Genomic DNA, 18,097 nt, shown 5'->3' on the forward strand with positions numbered 1-18,097 from the left:
TTTCTGAATCTTTTACCTAACGAAATAATTTCTACTTGACTTAACTGTACCAAAAACAGTTTAACACACAAATCCACCTTTTGCAAACGAGAGCGTATGTTTTTATGCATTGCCATCTTAGTTTTCATGACACATTACATTTTTGTCATCAGCGTTTGGGATGTGACCTTAAGATCGACTCCGTGTCACGTGAGGACAAGTGTGGTGTTTGTCATGGCGACGGGACGTCATGCAGTGACGTCAAGAAGACCTTCAACTTGACGAGGGGCGAAGGTATATCCAACTATTGGCCACAAATCATTATTAGTTGTATACACAGAAGCATAAAAGTGACATTTAAGTATTTATAGACCACTGTTCACAACTCACGAGCCAAACTGGTACAACTTATCCTATATGACGCACTATTTCATTAAAAGCTTCTGTTTGATAAAAATCTTAGTTGGCATTCCTATAAACAATGTGTTCCAACTCAATAAACTAACTAGTAAAGTGTCGTACAAGTGATATGCCAACGCCTTTTACTATGCGTTACAAATTGACGTATCGCTATTTCACTGTACATTCGCTCCCTTGTGAATTATGGTATCCTGAACGCACTTCCCCTAAAAAGGTCAAAATGTCACGGTAGTTTTTATCAGGTTCAAAGTCTGATTGTAAACAACGAGTATTTGTTGTAAAATTTTACTTTTTCAAAATTTTACATTTTTTCTTTTCCAGAATATGTCAGCGTTGGAATCTTGCCTCTTGGTGCTCGGGACATTCGTGTGCATGAAGCCAAGTCCACTGGTAACTTTCTGGCCTTGAAAAACCCAAACAGTGATGAGTATTATCTCAATGGAAGGTATAGAATACAGGTGGGTACGAATTGTCTCAGGATGACTCAATGGCTAAGAGGTTCTGAATGCTTTAGATTTGTCAATTGAGTCTTGGTTCAACCCGCAATTGCTCACCAAATTACTAAAGCGACGCCAACTCAACTGTGTACAGTCAGTTTCAACCCACAATTTTAGGAATGCAAATCCCCCGCCAAACTAAACACACGTCAGTCTGGCTTAACCCAAGAAAGATTTGTTAGCATTTAAAGGCTTACATTTTTGTGTGTTATTATAAGCAAACAGCTTAAACCTAATCGGTATTTCGTGGAAATTTGTTTCTTGGAATAAAGTATGTGGATTTGACAGATGTAAATAAACTCCGTTGATTGACATTTTTACCGCTCTACCTTTAAAAACATTTTGCTATAAGCTTCAGACTTGCCCTAAACCTTTAATAGTGCTCGGATTTGTGTTATTGGTTTTTTCCCAACAAACATTATTTAACTTTTAAAAATAAACAAAGCATTTTTTCTTGGTGCGTTTTCAGATGAACCTTCTGCGTTATGCCACTTTTCATTCCACTTCAATTATCAATATAAGAATCCACTTTAGAAAAGTTTCAATTCTAAACAGTGTTAGGTGACGTTAAGAGCATATATATTCAATATGCAGTTCGACAGAGATAGGCTTAGGAACTATGTTTAACATGAAAATCTCATCACAACCCAAATGGTTTGACCTGTTAGCATTTTTGCATAATTATTTTTAATTATCGGTATTTAGCGAAATTTGCCTGAGGTATTGTTATTTTAGTACATTTTTTTCTTTTTTTAATCTTATGTTATCATTAAATTTGAAATCTCTTGTCCTTACAGTGGGACACCAAGTTTAAGCTGGCTGGAACATATTTTACATACGAGAGGGTTAATATGACGTTGGACAACATTACTGCTACTGGGCCGATCACCATGGACATAGAAATCATGGTATGAGCAAAGAAATTATGTTTCTCGAACTTTTTTGTCTCGAATTCTCGAGCAAATTTCTAAGTCGGGCCGGGCTTTTCGTTCGGGTTCGGGCTTTGGTTTTTGTAACAAACAGGCTTTATTCGGGCCTAACTTCACGTACTGTGTCCGTAATTTTTTAAAATGTAAATTACCGAGCTAAGTAGCTGGTTGTTGTATAGAACCTAATGCCTAACAGCCCTAAAACGTCTTGTTTGAGCCATTTTTTACTATTGTCCATTGTGTATGTCTTCTTTATGATATACCTGTCAATTAAACTTTCGGACCTAAACAGGCTGTTCCAAGACGATTCGGGTTCGGGCCACTGACAACTATATATGTACATCCAGAACCCCACTCTATTTTCAAAAATCGAGTCTTTTGCAGTACTAAATCGAGTAGAGTCGAAGTTTTAAGGCTATGACTCTAACTCAATTTAAGACCTACTTAAAACACAAGGTCATTGTCACTCAAAAAGGTCATGAGATATCTGGTCCAATTGTTGCAAACTGTTGCAATTTTCAAGGTTCTTTTCGTGGAGGAAAACCCCGGCATAGAAATCACATACGTGATGCCGCACAATGTGAGTACAGTTTTCGATGTTGATGAACCCGTGTTCGAATGGATGTCGCAGAAGTGGAGTTCGTGTTCAAGATCATGCGGAAAAGGTATATAGGAAAATAGTTTGTTATCTTTATTCTTTCAAGACGTTACATTTATAGTTATAATGTGGCCTTTTTAAATATGGGCAAAAGTTTTTAGCGTTTGGCATATAACCATTTTATCAAGTAAGAGATATTTGGTAACATAAAGTGTATCGTCTACTTTGAGAGTTAGGCGTTTTCATCACGTCGGGGTCACCAAATGTTGCGTCCGTTTACTTTAACGCCTGCAAAGCCACGTTTCATTAAGAAACACTTTCATAAGTCACTAGACATAATGCAACAAAGGGCTCTACAGAAGTCTAGAACCTTATTTTGTAAAAACAATGCAATTTGTAATGTGGTTACAGGTGTCCAAATGTCGGTTGCAATCTGTGTTGAAAAGAAGGCAGGGATCGTGGAGGAAGACTTTTGTAATCCTACGAAACGTCCGGATGACCGTAGGAGGACTTGCCATCACCAGCCCTGCCCTGCGGAGTAAGTTCTCATTAATCTTAGAATCTGTGAAAATTGTAAACAATTGCCTGAAAACCGAACATAATTGTTATGGAAAACTTATTTTTTAATCTATCCATATTTAGTTACTTAAGCGTAGGCGATCTTTTTATTGAAATTGAAACCTTGATTGAGCATGTTTAATTTTAGCATCTCAGACAGTTTTGATCAAAAACATAACATGAAGTCCGTATATAGTGTTCCCAAGAGTTTTTTTTTCAGCCCTTGGTTGGCGATCCAAAGGTGGATTATCGATTGATTTAGTCGATCATTGATAACATTAGTTCACAAGGCCTTTCAGTACTCATAGTTTATTGCATATACTGGCTGGGCGTTTTTGGAGCTCTCAGACGAACTGTGTGACATTGCAACACGTCAGATTTTTTGTTAAATATTATGTTAAAAATTTGGGTCACCACAGCTTGACTATTTTGCTGAAAAATTGGGTCTTCGTCAAAAAGGTTGAGAAGCAGTGATAAAAGGTTATTTGGAAATTTTGCTTTTCTAAGTGTACAGAAAAAACAATTTATATGGTCGAGAGGAGGCTTGTAACTAACTTACATTTTAAACAACATCTCTACATTGTTAGTTAGATATCCAAGGCGTGCGATAGTTGTATTCAAATCTGGCATTTCTAAAACAACTGCAAAACAATTTCAGGTGGCAGAAAGGGCCTTGGCAACCTTGTTCAGTCACGTGCGGAAAAGGAATCGGACGTCAAAGGAGGAGTATTAACTGCATCCGTAGTCTGGATGCCACGGAGCAGGTCTTCTTGAGGAGCAGATCGTGTTCGAAACTTCCCAAACCGGATCATGTCCGTCCCTGTCCAGCACCCACAAGTACACCTTGTCCGACCTGGAGAGCTGAACAATGGAGCAATGTAAATTACATAGTTTTGTTTTAGTTAGTCACAAATGTAGATTGGATGTTTTTTAAGCAAATTTTGCCTCCATTTTTTTAAGGTTTAAACAACGTCAAATGGGTTAGACCAGGGGTCGGCAACCGTTTTTGCAGTGTTTCATACCGGAACGAAATAAATAATTTTCGGCTCAAATACCGGAACGAAATACCGAAACAAAAAATATTTAAAATACCGGAATGGAACACCGTTATTTTTTGTTTTCGTTCTGGAAATTTAACATAAAAAAATGCTGAAAGTTTCGCGCCGTTATGCTATGATAAAAATTAAAGCTCCTACAATTTACATCCGTTTGACCTTTATTAACAAATGTTATGTGATGTAACAACTACCGAAATTGAATCTTGTGTGAAAAAAAACCCACGGCCCGGTAACGAACTCCACCGGACCTACTTCTAGAAAAACAGCATTTCACTATGGAACAGAGATGTTCTAATATTTGAAATGATAATCTGCGCTGCTATAGTCTAATAAAAAGTGCCACGTAAATTAACACGATATTGCGGCCGTTTGTGTAAAAACCTAATGAACCAAGATTGCTTCCAGGGTAATCTTCACTTTTGTTCACGCAGTGCTCAACGGAATGCGGTGAGGGCACGCGCAATCGCACTGTCAACTGCGTGACGTACTACTACAATGACGTCATCGTGATGAAAGGCGGTGACGTGGCGATTTTGGAGGACGAGGTTCTCGACGAACTGGAAAGCGAGGTCGGACCCGGATCACGTGATGTGCTGCTCGCTGGCGACATCGCGCGGCTGACCATGAACACGATCACTGTGACGAGGCGAAGAAGACGGAGAAAAAACAAGGATAGAAAACAATTCTTCGACAGTTTGTCGTTCGAGATTGTGAACGACGACCAGTGTGAACCAGAGGAGAAGCCGATAACGGTGAAGGATTGCGAGAAGAGGATTTGTACGACGAGGTGAGTTGAATATATGACTGTATTGTTTTCTGGGGTGAACCAGTTGTCTGGCTACTGTCATGAAGAATTCTGCAAGCTAAATGGCTATAGGTTGAATTGTGACCAAAAATATTCCATGTCTCTTCAGTTAAAATGTTTTTTATCAGATTAGCAATGTATCCCAAAACTCATTGATCGCTAAACTCATTTGCTAACCCGTGAATTGTTTCAATTACCCAATTAAGACTAACTGCATAAATCAACAAAAAATAAATATTGTTGCAAAAAAAAAATATATATATACGTGAGGGCCGGGCGTGTTACGTTCAACTCATTTTGTATTCAACCAAATAGGTTTTGTGTTATAACTAATGCACATTTTACCTATACAATGTCTTGTTTTCATAATATGCTAAAATTGTTCACATCGTAGGTTACAAGAGTGAAACTTTTTTGTCCTGTGAACTATCGGAGATACTCAAATATTTTTCAGTTCTCCAACGGTGTCTCCCGATCCGCTCCTTGATGTTCCATCAGTACAAGATCCTCTTCTCCACATCCGAAGCAACATCATTCCTCATCACGACGAGATCGACCGCTCCGACCTCCAAGGATCAGGAGCCCAACCTCAAAGCAAAAATCTCTTCCTCATCAGTAATCTTTCTCGGTCGAACACCTCAAATGAACTTCTGGACATCAACACAAACTCCAACTCTGAAGAAGACTCGGAAAACAGAATTAGGATGATCGGAAATGAGACCGTGGACATCCACCAAGCTCCAAAGAATCTTTCCAGCGGATTAAAAACGACTTCTTCGGTCGTCGTGACAGCCACCACAACAACGACCACGGAATACATTCCGGTGACGCCGAAGCCAATATGGTTGACTGGGTATTGGGGACACGTAAGTAATTTCTACTCCTTTTTATGCTGGAATCTTTAAGTGCAGTTTGCTGCTACAGATGTGACCAGTTAATAGGAAGCCGGTTAGAGGAGAAATCCGGTTAATCGGGACAAGAAACTTGGCAAAATTGAATCCCGATTAACTGGTTTCGTGTTTTGTTTTAAAGTTGCGATGTATTTTGACAAAATATACTTTAAAATTACGCTTATAAGCTTCCAAAAACGTTTTTAATCGGGGGTAACTTTAACGTGCCTTGGAGAAATAAGCTTTTATACTTACATATTTTGAGATTGAAAATGATCAACCTGGTGCAATACATATTCTTACAGTGTCACGCATACTCGCTGGCTACACGCTGTTAACAAGTTACGAACAAGGAATCTTTCCATGTTTTTTTTCTGACGGTTTGCAAAAGTTTTGTGGGATAACGTGTCAAGATATTTAAATGTAAATTTAATTACGGAGAAAAAGCTTAAAAAGCTATGTCTATGGTTCAAGCAACTTAATCCCTTATTGTTGTTTTACTTCTACGTGTTTTTTTTTTGAAAAAATTGGTTCATTTGTATTGACAGTGTTCCACCAGTTGTGGCATGGGTGCTCGTATAAGAAATGTGGAATGTAGCAGTGAAGTGGGAGGATGCGACAACAGCACTAAACCACCACCTGTGCAGAGGTGCATCTTGAAACCTTGCGCTGTGTGGATGCACGGAGAATGGACAAAAGTAACAATTAAACTCCTGATAATAACAAGTTTATAGAGCTCTTCTGGCAAATATATTTTTATTCCGACGTTTCGACGTCATACCGCACAGGTCACCTTCATCAGGGTAAATAACACCGGATGCGACGTCGGAATAAAAATACATTTGCCAGCAGAAGAGCTCTATAAACTTGATATTATGCTTGGCAGCAACTGTTATTTCCTGATAATAAGTTGCATCAGATTGCACGTCCATAGAAAACATTTACATTGAGGGAAAAAAAATTAAAATGGTCTTCGCAAAACTGATTTAAACTCTTTTCCAATAAATATCAGGACGCCAAGCCGTTTGTAAGCTTGGTAAACTACAATATGCTTGGTAGCCAGCTGATTCGGTATGGCGCCTTCAATAGACCTGGCGTACTATGATTTAATATATGAGTGTGGCATGATGGCTGGTCTGCATAGATGTTCCAGGGCTGATCCCAGTATCAAATTTATGTTTACTTTTTTAACACTTTTCTTTTTCTTTCTGACAGTTCCCATGATCTAATTAGAACTTAGTCAGAGAGTAATTAAGAACGTATATATTACGACAGAAAATATAAAACTGTTGTTTTAGTCGCTATGCTCAAAACTTCTACACTCAAGTCAGCGCACCACAAAATTAGCCCACTTCGATACTTATAAGCAAAGCTTAAAAGTGTTTTAATTTGTGAAATATTTCGTTTGAAATTGCTTCTGTCTTTTCAGTGTTCAAAGTTATGCGGTCGGGGGATAAAGTACAAAAAAGTTCAATGTCGTAATGCCCGAACAAAACAAATCATCCGACCGTACCACTGCAAAACTGTACCGCGTCCACGTCAGGTCAACGCGACGTGCAACATGAAACGCTGCTTGCCCTGGAAGACATCGAGATGGAGTAGAGTAAGTACATGAATACAATCGCGTTGATAATGATTATATTACGTATTTTCTGCCTAATCTAAAGTATAGACAACTGTATAAAATCGATATACAAAATTAACATTTTGCAGCGTATAACTTGTGGAAGTTCCATAAAGTGACAAGTTCACGCCGCGAAAACTTGTTGCTGCTAAACTAACAGTAAACGTCAAAACATGAAAAATATTTGGCTCATTGAATAAAAAATGAACTAAGATAACTATAGGAAGAAAATATGGCTGAACCAAAATTAATTGTTCCATCTATCGTTTTAAAACACAACAAACCAACAAAGATGCAATACAACACATAACCGTTTTTTCACTTTTTGGTGAATATTTATTTATTTTTCCTTGACATCAAACTTAATGTCAAGTTCGTGGTCAAAAACATTTTGCCCGAAAAAAATTCAAATATTTATTGTTAAATTTCTGGCTTTTATGCGATTCTTGAACATGTGTTTGCAGTGTAATGTAACGTGTGGATCGGGAACCCAGCGGCGGCGGATTGCCTGTTCCAAAGAGGGAATGTGCAACCCTATGCACAGACCACCTATTATGAAACCCTGCATGCCAAAGAAATGTGTGGAATGGAGGACCTCGAACTGGGAAAGGGTATAGTGGTTGTTTTTTGCTGCGTCACTACACGCTTTGCTACCTGCACTGTACACGCTTACTCAGCAGAATGGCGAACTGAAATTGTCGATCAGCCAGGGGAAAATTTGTCGTTATTTTTTTTATAATCCAAAAAATTGCTTTTGATTTAGGCCTGCTGCAATGTATGCAATGTTTTTGAAATGCACAAAAGCGCCCCCCAGGGTCTGTTTTTGACTTCAGGTCTTTTCAGTTCGTCATTTTCTTTCCCACTGCAAATTCGATTGTTGCTCGTTTGTATGAATGTTTCACAAGTGTTGTTTCGTTTGTGTGCACAAAATTTTAATGAATCAGCATAAATCGTTTTTGTTGCATATTCTGTCGATTAATTTGATATTTCTGTTGCTTCTTGTCGAGTTCCGTCAAAAATATGCTCCATATTTCAATTTTTGCTTTAAACGCACCCAGCAGAGGATTTTAGGTGACCTTCTGATCGGAAAAGCGATACCAAGATAACTAGCACCGGCGATTACTAACACAATTGCAATTCCTGTAATAATGCAATAATTCAATGTTACGTCTTGAATGCAAAAATCAATAAAAACTGCTAAATGTGCATTAAAGCATGAATTACATGTTTAAACAGTTGAAATGAAGTTAATATTGTTTACCATTGAAATTATTCTCTATTCATTGAATGTCGAAATCAAATGACAACATATTTGTCACTGAGCATTTTAAGCTTATTTTAATCAATTTTGTACAAATTTGTTGCTTGCTATTGTGAAAATTGCTTTCCTGCGTACCATGCTGCTGGTGGCAGGTTGCTTTGCATGTCAGTGACACCTGCCACACACATCACTTGCGTCACATGTTGCTGCCACTCACCACGTAATTCAATAAACTGGCGACTAATTGCATTTGTTGTGTCATATTTGTGTGTTACGTCACAATAATGTTTGTCACAAGTGATTTTGCATGAAGGTTTTTTTGCTTAATTGCAAGTTGCAACGTAGCCGATTAGTTTAGCTTTTTGTAATTGGGCTGTTATCTGTAGCATTGGAATGGAGCTAATGACCCCCGTTAGACGCAATCTCTGTTTACGTGATAAGTACAATATTGTGGTGTTCTATAATATTTTCGGGGTAACTGTTGCCTATTAAAAAAATAATACTGCTGCCATAAAAATGTAAATTATCTAGTCTGACGTCCTCATTTATGAGACATGAAAATAGGCTACACATTTTTACCAATTTGAATGTCGGAAAAAAATGAACATATGCTACCAAAGTTTACCAATTGATTGTGTAAAACATTTTTCAATTTCTAGTGTTCGGTAAACTGTGGCAGTGGTCTTCAGCACCGCACAGTCCAATGTGTTGAGAGAGATACTGGAAAAGCTAGCCACCAATGCAGCGTGAATGTGAAGCCGAACACGTCCAAGAAATGCAACCAGGGAATATGCAGGGTTACCGAGTTCGGTAAGAACAAAACTGAATCATTTCCACTTGAAATAGATACTTAAGATTTCTTTTACTTTGGCCAGTGTTTCTCAGCCACTTGGTCATGTGGCAGGTGGGTGTATGTACCCCAGCAAATATCTTAACATTCGAATTATAAATCGGTTTAGCGGCCCGAAAATCAGGGTTGCCAACTGAAAAATTAGAATTATCGGTGTTGCCAAATCATTCAAAGTGGCCTGGATTTTTGACTGGCCTGTAGGCACGTGCCTACTTTGCCTAATGGTTAATCCAGCACTGTGCATCATGGTTGCATTATCATCTTAGTCCTGTGGGTTTTAAGGTTGCCGTGGCGGTCGTTGTGATTTGTCAACCTGCAAATGACTTATGCCCTTTGTCTGGTCTGGAGTGGACAAATGACAACTACACTTTACCGCCCATAAACAGTTATTTCTCTTTTCAGATTTTAGTTCCTGTCAGGGAGACAGGTTAAAAACCGGGTTCTGTCGTGTACTAAAGAGTTGGGGAAAATGTGTACAGCCTTCTTTGGCAATCCAGTGTTGCACAACATGCAAAACCTTTACCAGTGTACGAAGAAAAAACAAGATTGCTTAAAAACATAGGCTCAAGAAATGGCTTTTACAAAGCCTTTGCGATTTTTATGTGTGCACTAAAAGTGACACATAAGTTCAAACATGCAGCAACTGTAGGCTAGGACATCAATTGCAGAAGTAGATGTGGTAACATGCCTATTGTTGTGTAAATGGCCTACAATCCTTTTTGCGTAACTTTTATGGTTGTTACGGTTAAAAATCTAAATTGTATTTCAACAAACGTCACGAAGTGTTATTTACTTGCATGTTCCGCTTCAATGAGTTTCGCTGTTGTTGATTGTTCAGCGGCAACTAAAAGACGTTTTTAGAAACCATTTCAACACCACTGTTTTGTATTGGGCATATGCTTCAAATAACAAACAGTCTACTAGTGTTCTGGAAATACTACGAAGATAGGCCAACATAACCATGTAATTGTTAGGAAAATGACTTCAAATCCTGGCTCTTAAATCCACCCGCCCCCCTAAAAGCTGTCAATGGGCACTAATTTTAGAAATTTAAAAATTCAAGAATTTTAGTTTGTTCATTCCTCAACGGCTTACGAAAACTAAATATGCCACCAAGTTTTTTATACCACAGTACTTTCGAAAAACTATAGTAGTTGGTCACTTATACGAAATAGTCTTTACGTGTGGCGTTTTACTTTTGTTTCACACCGATTACAGAACAAACATTTATTACGCCGCGATAGATTATTTGGTAACAATCATAACATTCCGAAAAAGTTCACTTGTAAGCAAATTTACGTTTTTTGTGTTTGCTTTGGCAAAGTTTTCTTACTTACGGTACAATCGATTCTGACTGCTTCATTGGATTGGCGTTGTTCTCCAGTGACGTCATGGTTGGTTTGTGACGTCACACTGGAAACTGTTTGTTGAAGAACGTTTAATAATCCATTATGTCACAATTTTTAAGTTTGTAATCTCTGTGCGACCATATTTGAACAACAATTTATGGATCCATCTTATTTAACAAATCTATCAAGGAGTTGAAATTTTAACCGTTTTCGACTGTAACTGTACTACTTGATTATTTCGTACTGTTTTGTTTTGTCATAGAAATCGTGCCATCATATCAGCATATCTAGTGAATTTTTTCGTCTACAGCATATATGGTGTTGTAAATAGTTGTGTATATGAACGTGTGTTACCATACCAATGTACGTTCGCCTTTTGTGTTTAATGCATTATTTAAGTTCGAAGTTTCATTAAACCGTTTGAAACAGACGCTGAACTTGTTTAAATTGGTTTTCGAAGCAAAGACAAACCATTGCCTAAGATTCCTTCTTAGGACAATATCGTGCAGACTTGGACAATATGTAACCATGTTTATATTATTGCAAATACTCTGTCTGAAAACATGAAAACAAGCAAAATGTACTCTGCACCAATAGCCTGATTGATCAAAAGACCATTTTACACAACATAACATAGAAAGGGCAATGAGTGATTTTTTTGTCCACAAAAGCAAGACTATGTATGCGTGCTGTGCTAAAATTGGAAATTAAATTGACTCCCGTACTTGTATGATATATTCAGTTATTTAAGTCATGTTGCTACAATTGAAACCACAAAGGGAAAATAAATGGAAACCCAATTATGATTACCAATAAGTCACAAAAACAGATACTTCGAATAAAGCAAATCTTAAGGCCTAAAACAGGTATTACACATGAAATGGCTTATCTATGTAAAGAACAATGGGCCAAAACGCTTAAAATTTATGCAGTGAAACAGCATTACTAGAATAAGGACACAGTAATTGAAGATACAGCAGTAGTTTTCCTAGCTTTTACGTTGCATGGCGAAAATAAACTTTATAAATCCAGGGAACCACAACTGCACCTAGTCCTATTACAAAAGCGAGGACCACTGTCCCTGTGTGGGTTCGATCTATTGTTGAGCTTTTTGTTCTAGACCTGTCCATCGACGTTGTCTGTAATTTTCGGGTCTCAGCAGCTGCCCATTTTGCATGCAGTTCCTCCATGTGAGTTCGTACTCGCTGGGTGACATTCAAAGCTGGGTCAATTGGCTGAAGGTTGTGGAGCCCCATAAGGGAAAGGCCACAAACACCCATGTAGCTATGTAACGCATCTGAGGAGATAAACATAGAGGAAACATGTAAAAATATGATAATATTGTGGTTAATACCAAAAAAAATAAAAAAGTTTGATAATAAAGCAAACTTGTGGAATGGGTGAGTTTTCTTTTTTATGACATTTTTACTTTTTTTAACAACACAATTTCTTACAAAAAAACTATTAATTCATGGTTGCATTTGCTGGCGTAATGGCAAATTTCGGCACCATCAAGACAAAAAACATTATTAGACCAAAATGTTCTTAGCACCAAAATAAACACTTTGACATCATGCTGCTGCATAATTTTCATCCAATTCAAGTTTAGTCAATATTTTAAATCCACTGGAACAAAAAATTGTTCAAGTCATCAGATGAGGAAAAAAGGGTACCTGGATGTATTTGAGGCCACTTTGCAAATCCTCCAACAATATTATCTTGTGTCGATAACACAAACTCCTCATTTTCCTTGAAGTCAATAAGTTCAAAAACACCAAGCAGCTGCAAAATAATGTTGTATAATGCTGCAAATTTACTGTGTAACAGTTGATATGAATACAAGCTGACACCTACTTTTAACGTAGCTCCGACCCAGAAAGAGTAACATGTGTCATCATCTTTATGAGGTCTTCCATGAAATCCCATTTTTTGTCGACTGACACACCAATATTCAAGCCTAGATATTTGATAAACATAACAATATATTGTAAAAACACAACAACAACTTTGTACTGCATAAAAATTTACTTCTAGAAATTACAGTAAACTTTGATTAATCTGGACCCGTTTGGACCACAACAATTGTCTAGATTAACCAATGTTGATTAGTTAAGGCATTGACACATAACAAATTATTTGTACCTCAAATTTTGTCCGAATTAGGTTGAAGATACAAATTACCTGAAGTTTACTGTAGTTAATTTTTTACTACAATATTGTAGCCATGTGCAAAAATCTTATATTAGTTCATACAATAACAGCTGCATTATGATTAAAATTATGAAATGGTGTTTTGGATAAAAACAATTGGCTATTTGGGTATTTTCCAGATAAGGGCACAAAAATTTAACAAAAGTTCTTAGAGATAGTATATTAATGTTACCAGCATAAAAAACTATCGTATATAAGATGCACAAAGCACACTCTTTCCACAGATTTAAGTATTATGCACTAGATAATAATTGTGTCCCATACCACTTTAGCTGTTGTTTGGACAAGGCAGAGTTTAAAGTTTTCATAAGTTTAAGCGATGCAAATGCACAAAAGGTTGATCCACCATGACTCTCAAGGCCAGGGCCCTGACCGAATGCACCATCATAACACTGCAGACAAAAAAATTAATGTAGTTTAATACCCTGGTAATTTTACAACACAGATGATTCTAAATTCTTACCAAACTTTTGCGAATAAAAGAAGTTGCCTGTGCGGTGTCAATTGCAGAGAAGTCATTTAGTATTGCACTTACACAACATGCGCAGTAGATAAATCGCATGTCATTTTCACTGCCGTCATACGTTGATTTGAAACTGTAAAAGCAAAGTACATCAGTTTTGTTTGTCGGCAACAAATGATAAACCATACAGCTGTTTTTGTGTAAATTTGTCTTTTGTAAATTTCATAAGCTCACAATATAAGCCAGAAGTTTTCTACCTGGCCGAAATTTTACATGTTTAGGGGTAAATACATAAGAAACCAAATGTTCATTTTACATTCAAACTCCACCAAATAGTGCAAATTATGGTAGAAGACCTCTGGCCCTGTTGAAACTTGCATAACATTTTTTACGTAGGTTGAAAATACAAATTCTTTCTTAAACAGAAGACCTAATACTACTTTTAAGCAGCAACACTATGAAAACATTCTTTGTCATTTGGCTCCTATCAATGAGTCCAAATCATTTGTGAAAATTTTTGCTTGTTATTACTTGTGTACAAGACTTCTAACCTGCCATCAGGAAGCTGAAGAGCCCTTATTCCTTCCAAACATGCCTTTTTGTTTACTCTTTGCAAATCATCAGACAGAATCAACAAAGAAGCAAGGCCAGTGTATGTCATTGCTATGTGACTGCTGTCGTATTCGTTTGTTGACTCCATTGCCTGCAAACACAAAAGCATGAATCAGCTGTTTTTCAAAACAAAGTATATCTAAGCATAGTTCTATGAACATAGTCTTGCCATTGTGCCAGCCTAAAAAAATTAGGCATATGATTCTGACTAGGTCATTGTACTGGTTAAATAAACTAAAAATTTGAAAAAAATATGTTAATGCACTATAGTAATGCATCGAGGTGCTAAGCTTATTTGGTTCAACCCATATTATTGCAAAGTAACCGAAGTTTTTTGCTCAAGAAAACACAAGCAGCAAAGACAGGGCAACAATCCATATTTTTGCTAGAACAAGGCACAAGGCAAACTCATTTTACCCATTAAAAATATTTACAAACCTTTGCATATTGAGGGGTGGTAACTCCATTACAAGTTGAGCCGCGAAATCCACATTTACAAGTGTTTGATTCTGAAAATAGAGTAAATCTTACAACACACAACTAAAAACAAAACTGCCAGTTAAGTTTTGTAAAACACATTTACTTTATTATTCAAATGTTTTGACAAAATTATTATCATTGATTTGTTCTTAGTTATGCTATAGCATTGTATTCTGTGTCATGTGTACCTTAGTTTTTTCACATTCTGATTTTAAAATAAAATATGGGATGAAAAGATTTTTTCATATTTCTACCTGCTTCATTGGGAATGACTTGTAATGAGTAAATCCATTCAATAATTTCCTGTTTGTTTTTCTCACTGAGATGGTCAAGAGCATTCAACACATCCAGTCCAGACAGTGCAAAAAATGTGATTGTCAGTCTAAAAACACACACAAAAGGGTGACACTAAAACGCTGAATGGGCGGGATGGGCGGGACGTCGCGGAAACCGCTCAATATCGGGTAAATTGCTGACGGTTAGTGCTATTAGGGTTAGGTTGAGGTTTTATAATAGTATATGAATCAAAAAATGTCCCTGCCTAAAACTTATTCAACTATTTCCTGACATTAGGCAAAAATGCTATGGCGGGACGTCGCGGGAGATGGCGGGACGTTTCGGGCGCGGAATGTAGTGTTCGGCGGAATTTTTTTTAATGATTTACTATTATAAAACCTTATCCCAACCTTAATAGCTCCAACCGTCAGCAATTTAACCCGATATTTAGCGGTTTTCACGACGTCCCGCCATCTCCCGCGACGTCCCGCCCTCCATTCCGCCCGTCCCGCCCATTCAGCGTTTTAAGGTGGCTGTACACAGGATCCGTTTCGGTCCGTTTTCGTCCGTCATGCGTATACGCGCGTAAATTTCGGTCCGTCGCCTTCCGTCGACGTGTATACACAGAATGCGAACCATGCGTTTTGTCCGAAACGGACGTTAACGCAAGGCCATCCGAACAAATAGAACATGTTCTATTTTTTCGGACGTACGCATGCGATTTTCGGTGTAGTGATAGTGCAAAACTGAGAGATATTTCTAGATTGGGTGATTAGTATAAATTATTTTGATCAAATCAAAAGACTTAAAGCCCACTTGTTTCTAATAATAAATAGAAGTGAAGTAATATGCAAGGTTTTATTATTAAATCGGCAAAAAGACAGACTTCGAACTCGACTGGAATGCAGAACAACAGCGGGATACAAAAAGCTAATAATGTAAGTAACAATAGCTTTCCGTGAAACAAAGGGTTCAAGAAAGAGTCAGTTCATAACTATTTAGGATGTTGCTTATGAAAATATTTAGGATGTTGCTTATGAAATCATAAATCCATAGTTGTTGTTTACATACACGTAAGTACTGGTTGATGTTTCTGCAACAATCTGTGAATTATGCACTTTAAGTTATCTTGAAATGTTCATTTGTAGAATCCTTTGATTGACCAATATCAACTAAAGAAATCAAGTTTAACAAGAAAAACTAGTTAGAGAGAAACCTGCTTTGGAGAGAAATCTACCATATAAATGCTTGTAATTCAACTTCAGCAGAGTTTGGTTTAACAGGTAATTTAACTAATTTTTATTACAATGTGGATACATTTTTAATGGTTATAGATATTTTGCGGTTTTTACCACAAACTGTTTCGACAACTTTTTACGGTACATTGGGGAGGGTTTAATCTGCTTATCAAATGTACATTTTGTGACTATATGTGACTTCTGTCTGTTACTTTTTTCTTCAGGAAAAATGTGAAAGAAAGGTGACATATGCAACACCCATATAAAAAGACAGAAAATCCAATGGTTTTATATTTATACACAACACCACAGGTATGTAAATTAAATGATTTATGCTCCATATTTGTAATAAACCTACTATATGTGTTACATTTGTAAGGCATGGACTCAAACAATAATCTTTCAGAGTACTGCAGGGAAAGAATCCTGATCAAAAATAGTATTATTTTTCACTTCTTCATTGTAATTTGCAACCAAGGTTTGTGTTTAATATGAGAGATGGAAACAAACCAGAAAAGTCAAATGAAAGATTGCACTTGTGGAATAAACAAAAGTACTTCTAAACTAATTTGTACATATTTTTGCTTTTCAGTTTTTGTTATTTGTAGGAGACCTGCAGGCAACAACCAGCACATTACCAAATTATAAGAAGCCACCTACTGATCTGATGCTAGGATTGCCTTTTATCTTTCCAAAATAAGAAAACGCTTGAGGCAATCGAAAGAGGGTACCAGGAGGGTTTTTAAAAGCAAATGAAATTCTTTAAACACACAAAAAAATCCTTTCAGTGTTTGTTCATCCCTGGTTTTACCATTTAAACATATTGCTTATGTGCACTGTGTGTTTGTACTTTTTTATTTTGTCTGCTTCAAAAGTGTATTTAAGAAAAAAATACAAATATTTTGTGACATTTGTTTTCCACTAGCGATGTTATTATACTGCTATCTTATTTGAGCAAGGCTTGTCACTAGCAAATGAGTTGAGTTTCTGCGAAGGTTAGGTTGGATAATGTCGATTGTAAACATTTTAAATTGCATTTTTTGGTCGGTGTTCGAGTTCAGCAGTATTAAAATCCCACCACCACGGTGATAACCCAAATGCAAGAAATTAGCGGTGTTCCGGCTTCAAACAGCCAAACAACTGATTTGGAGTAGGACGCATTCAAGCGAAACATCGCATCGTTCGGATCCTGTGTATACCAGCAAACGCAGTCACATTCGGAACGTAAATTCGGTCCGTTTACGCACGTCCGATTACGGACCGTTTTTCGCATGCGTTTACGCACGTTGACGGAATACGCAGTCTGTGTACAGCCACCTTTAGTGTCACCCACACAAAACAATGCAAAAATGTTTGCATTCTGCTTTATGAAGACAATTTATGTGTTTTGTATGCACTCAATTTATTTTCTAATTATTAGCAATTTTACGACCTCTTTTAATTATTTGTACACGTTTTAAAGTTGCGATCTGTATTTACAATAGCTACAAAAGAACTTAATTATCATTTACCTGCTGGTATCCAATATCGAATAGCGATGAGGAAGGATTTGCAAAATTCTGGAGAAAAATCGAATGTGTTTTTTGCGTTCAAATGACGTCGATGAATCCATTGTTGTAAAATCGAGACAAGAAAACACACTTTACTAGCAATGTCGATCAAGAATTCGAAGAATAAAATTAAACCAAAACGTTCTATACCACAGAGGAGCTAACTAAAAGTGCAATGATAAGACTTCATCAAAAAAGAACAGTTGTTTGGACCTCAGAAAGGTACAACACCTAAACTCACTTTTGGTCCAACTATTATCACAATTTACCAACAATAAAAAAACCTATGGAAATTTCTAAACTTGTTCATTGTTGACTATTGTTGTAAAACACTAGTTCTGTTTTTGAAGAAATTTGATATTTTTTGGTTGGTAATGTTTTGCACTTCAAATTTTGGTAATTTTGTTTGGTACCTTACATTTTGTGGCAAACGGTAGAAACTTGCAAGT

The 18,097-nt window shown here is 37.0% G+C and overlaps 2 protein-coding genes and 1 long non-coding RNA gene across 3 annotated transcripts in view; 2 read left to right on the forward strand and 1 right to left on the reverse strand.

Annotated features, from left to right (window-relative positions):
• The window catches only part of LOC145215683 (A disintegrin and metalloproteinase with thrombospondin motifs 7-like), a 37,706-nt gene extending 26,458 nt beyond the window's left edge, over positions 1–11,248 (forward strand). Inside the window, exons 15-27 of the mRNA XM_080084431.1 lie at positions 153–273; positions 721–857; positions 1,694–1,804; positions 2,349–2,490; positions 2,835–2,961; positions 3,640–3,859; positions 4,471–4,826; positions 5,299–5,710; positions 6,283–6,432; positions 7,164–7,337; positions 7,823–7,969; positions 9,279–9,429; positions 9,872–11,248. Of these exons, the coding sequence (XP_079940557.1) occupies positions 153–273; positions 721–857; positions 1,694–1,804; positions 2,349–2,490; positions 2,835–2,961; positions 3,640–3,859; positions 4,471–4,826; positions 5,299–5,710; positions 6,283–6,432; positions 7,164–7,337; positions 7,823–7,969; positions 9,279–9,429; positions 9,872–10,023 (2,400 nt within the window). The 3' untranslated portion in view covers positions 10,024–11,248. The remainder of the gene's footprint in view (positions 1–152; positions 274–720; positions 858–1,693; positions 1,805–2,348; positions 2,491–2,834; positions 2,962–3,639; positions 3,860–4,470; positions 4,827–5,298; positions 5,711–6,282; positions 6,433–7,163; positions 7,338–7,822; positions 7,970–9,278; positions 9,430–9,871) is intronic.
• Positions 11,249–11,334: 86 nt separating this feature from the next.
• On the reverse strand, positions 11,335–17,826 carry LOC145215690 (geranylgeranyl transferase type-1 subunit beta-like). The gene is made up of 9 exons (XM_080084441.1): positions 17,610–17,826; positions 14,839–14,966; positions 14,543–14,613; positions 14,044–14,195; positions 13,493–13,625; positions 13,294–13,421; positions 12,673–12,775; positions 12,492–12,600; positions 11,335–12,115 (listed from the first exon to the last, which is right to left on the reverse strand). Exons 1-9 carry the CDS (start codon positions 17,708–17,710, stop codon positions 11,814–11,816), a joined length of 1,227 nt encoding a protein of 408 aa, XP_079940567.1. The 5' UTR covers positions 17,711–17,826; the 3' UTR covers positions 11,335–11,813.
• Positions 15,664–17,006, forward strand: LOC145215694 (uncharacterized). The gene is made up of 4 exons (XR_013857348.1): positions 15,664–15,798; positions 16,009–16,143; positions 16,323–16,410; positions 16,707–17,006. It is a non-coding gene; the product is annotated as an uncharacterized LOC145215694 (long non-coding RNA).
• Positions 17,827–18,097: the final 271 nt, after the last annotated feature.

Source organism: Phallusia mammillata, chromosome 2 (genome assembly GCF_965637545.1).
Source record: "Phallusia mammillata chromosome 2, kaPhaMamm4.hap1.1, whole genome shotgun sequence".
NCBI classification, from domain to species: Eukaryota; Metazoa; Chordata; class Ascidiacea; order Phlebobranchia; family Ascidiidae; genus Phallusia; species Phallusia mammillata.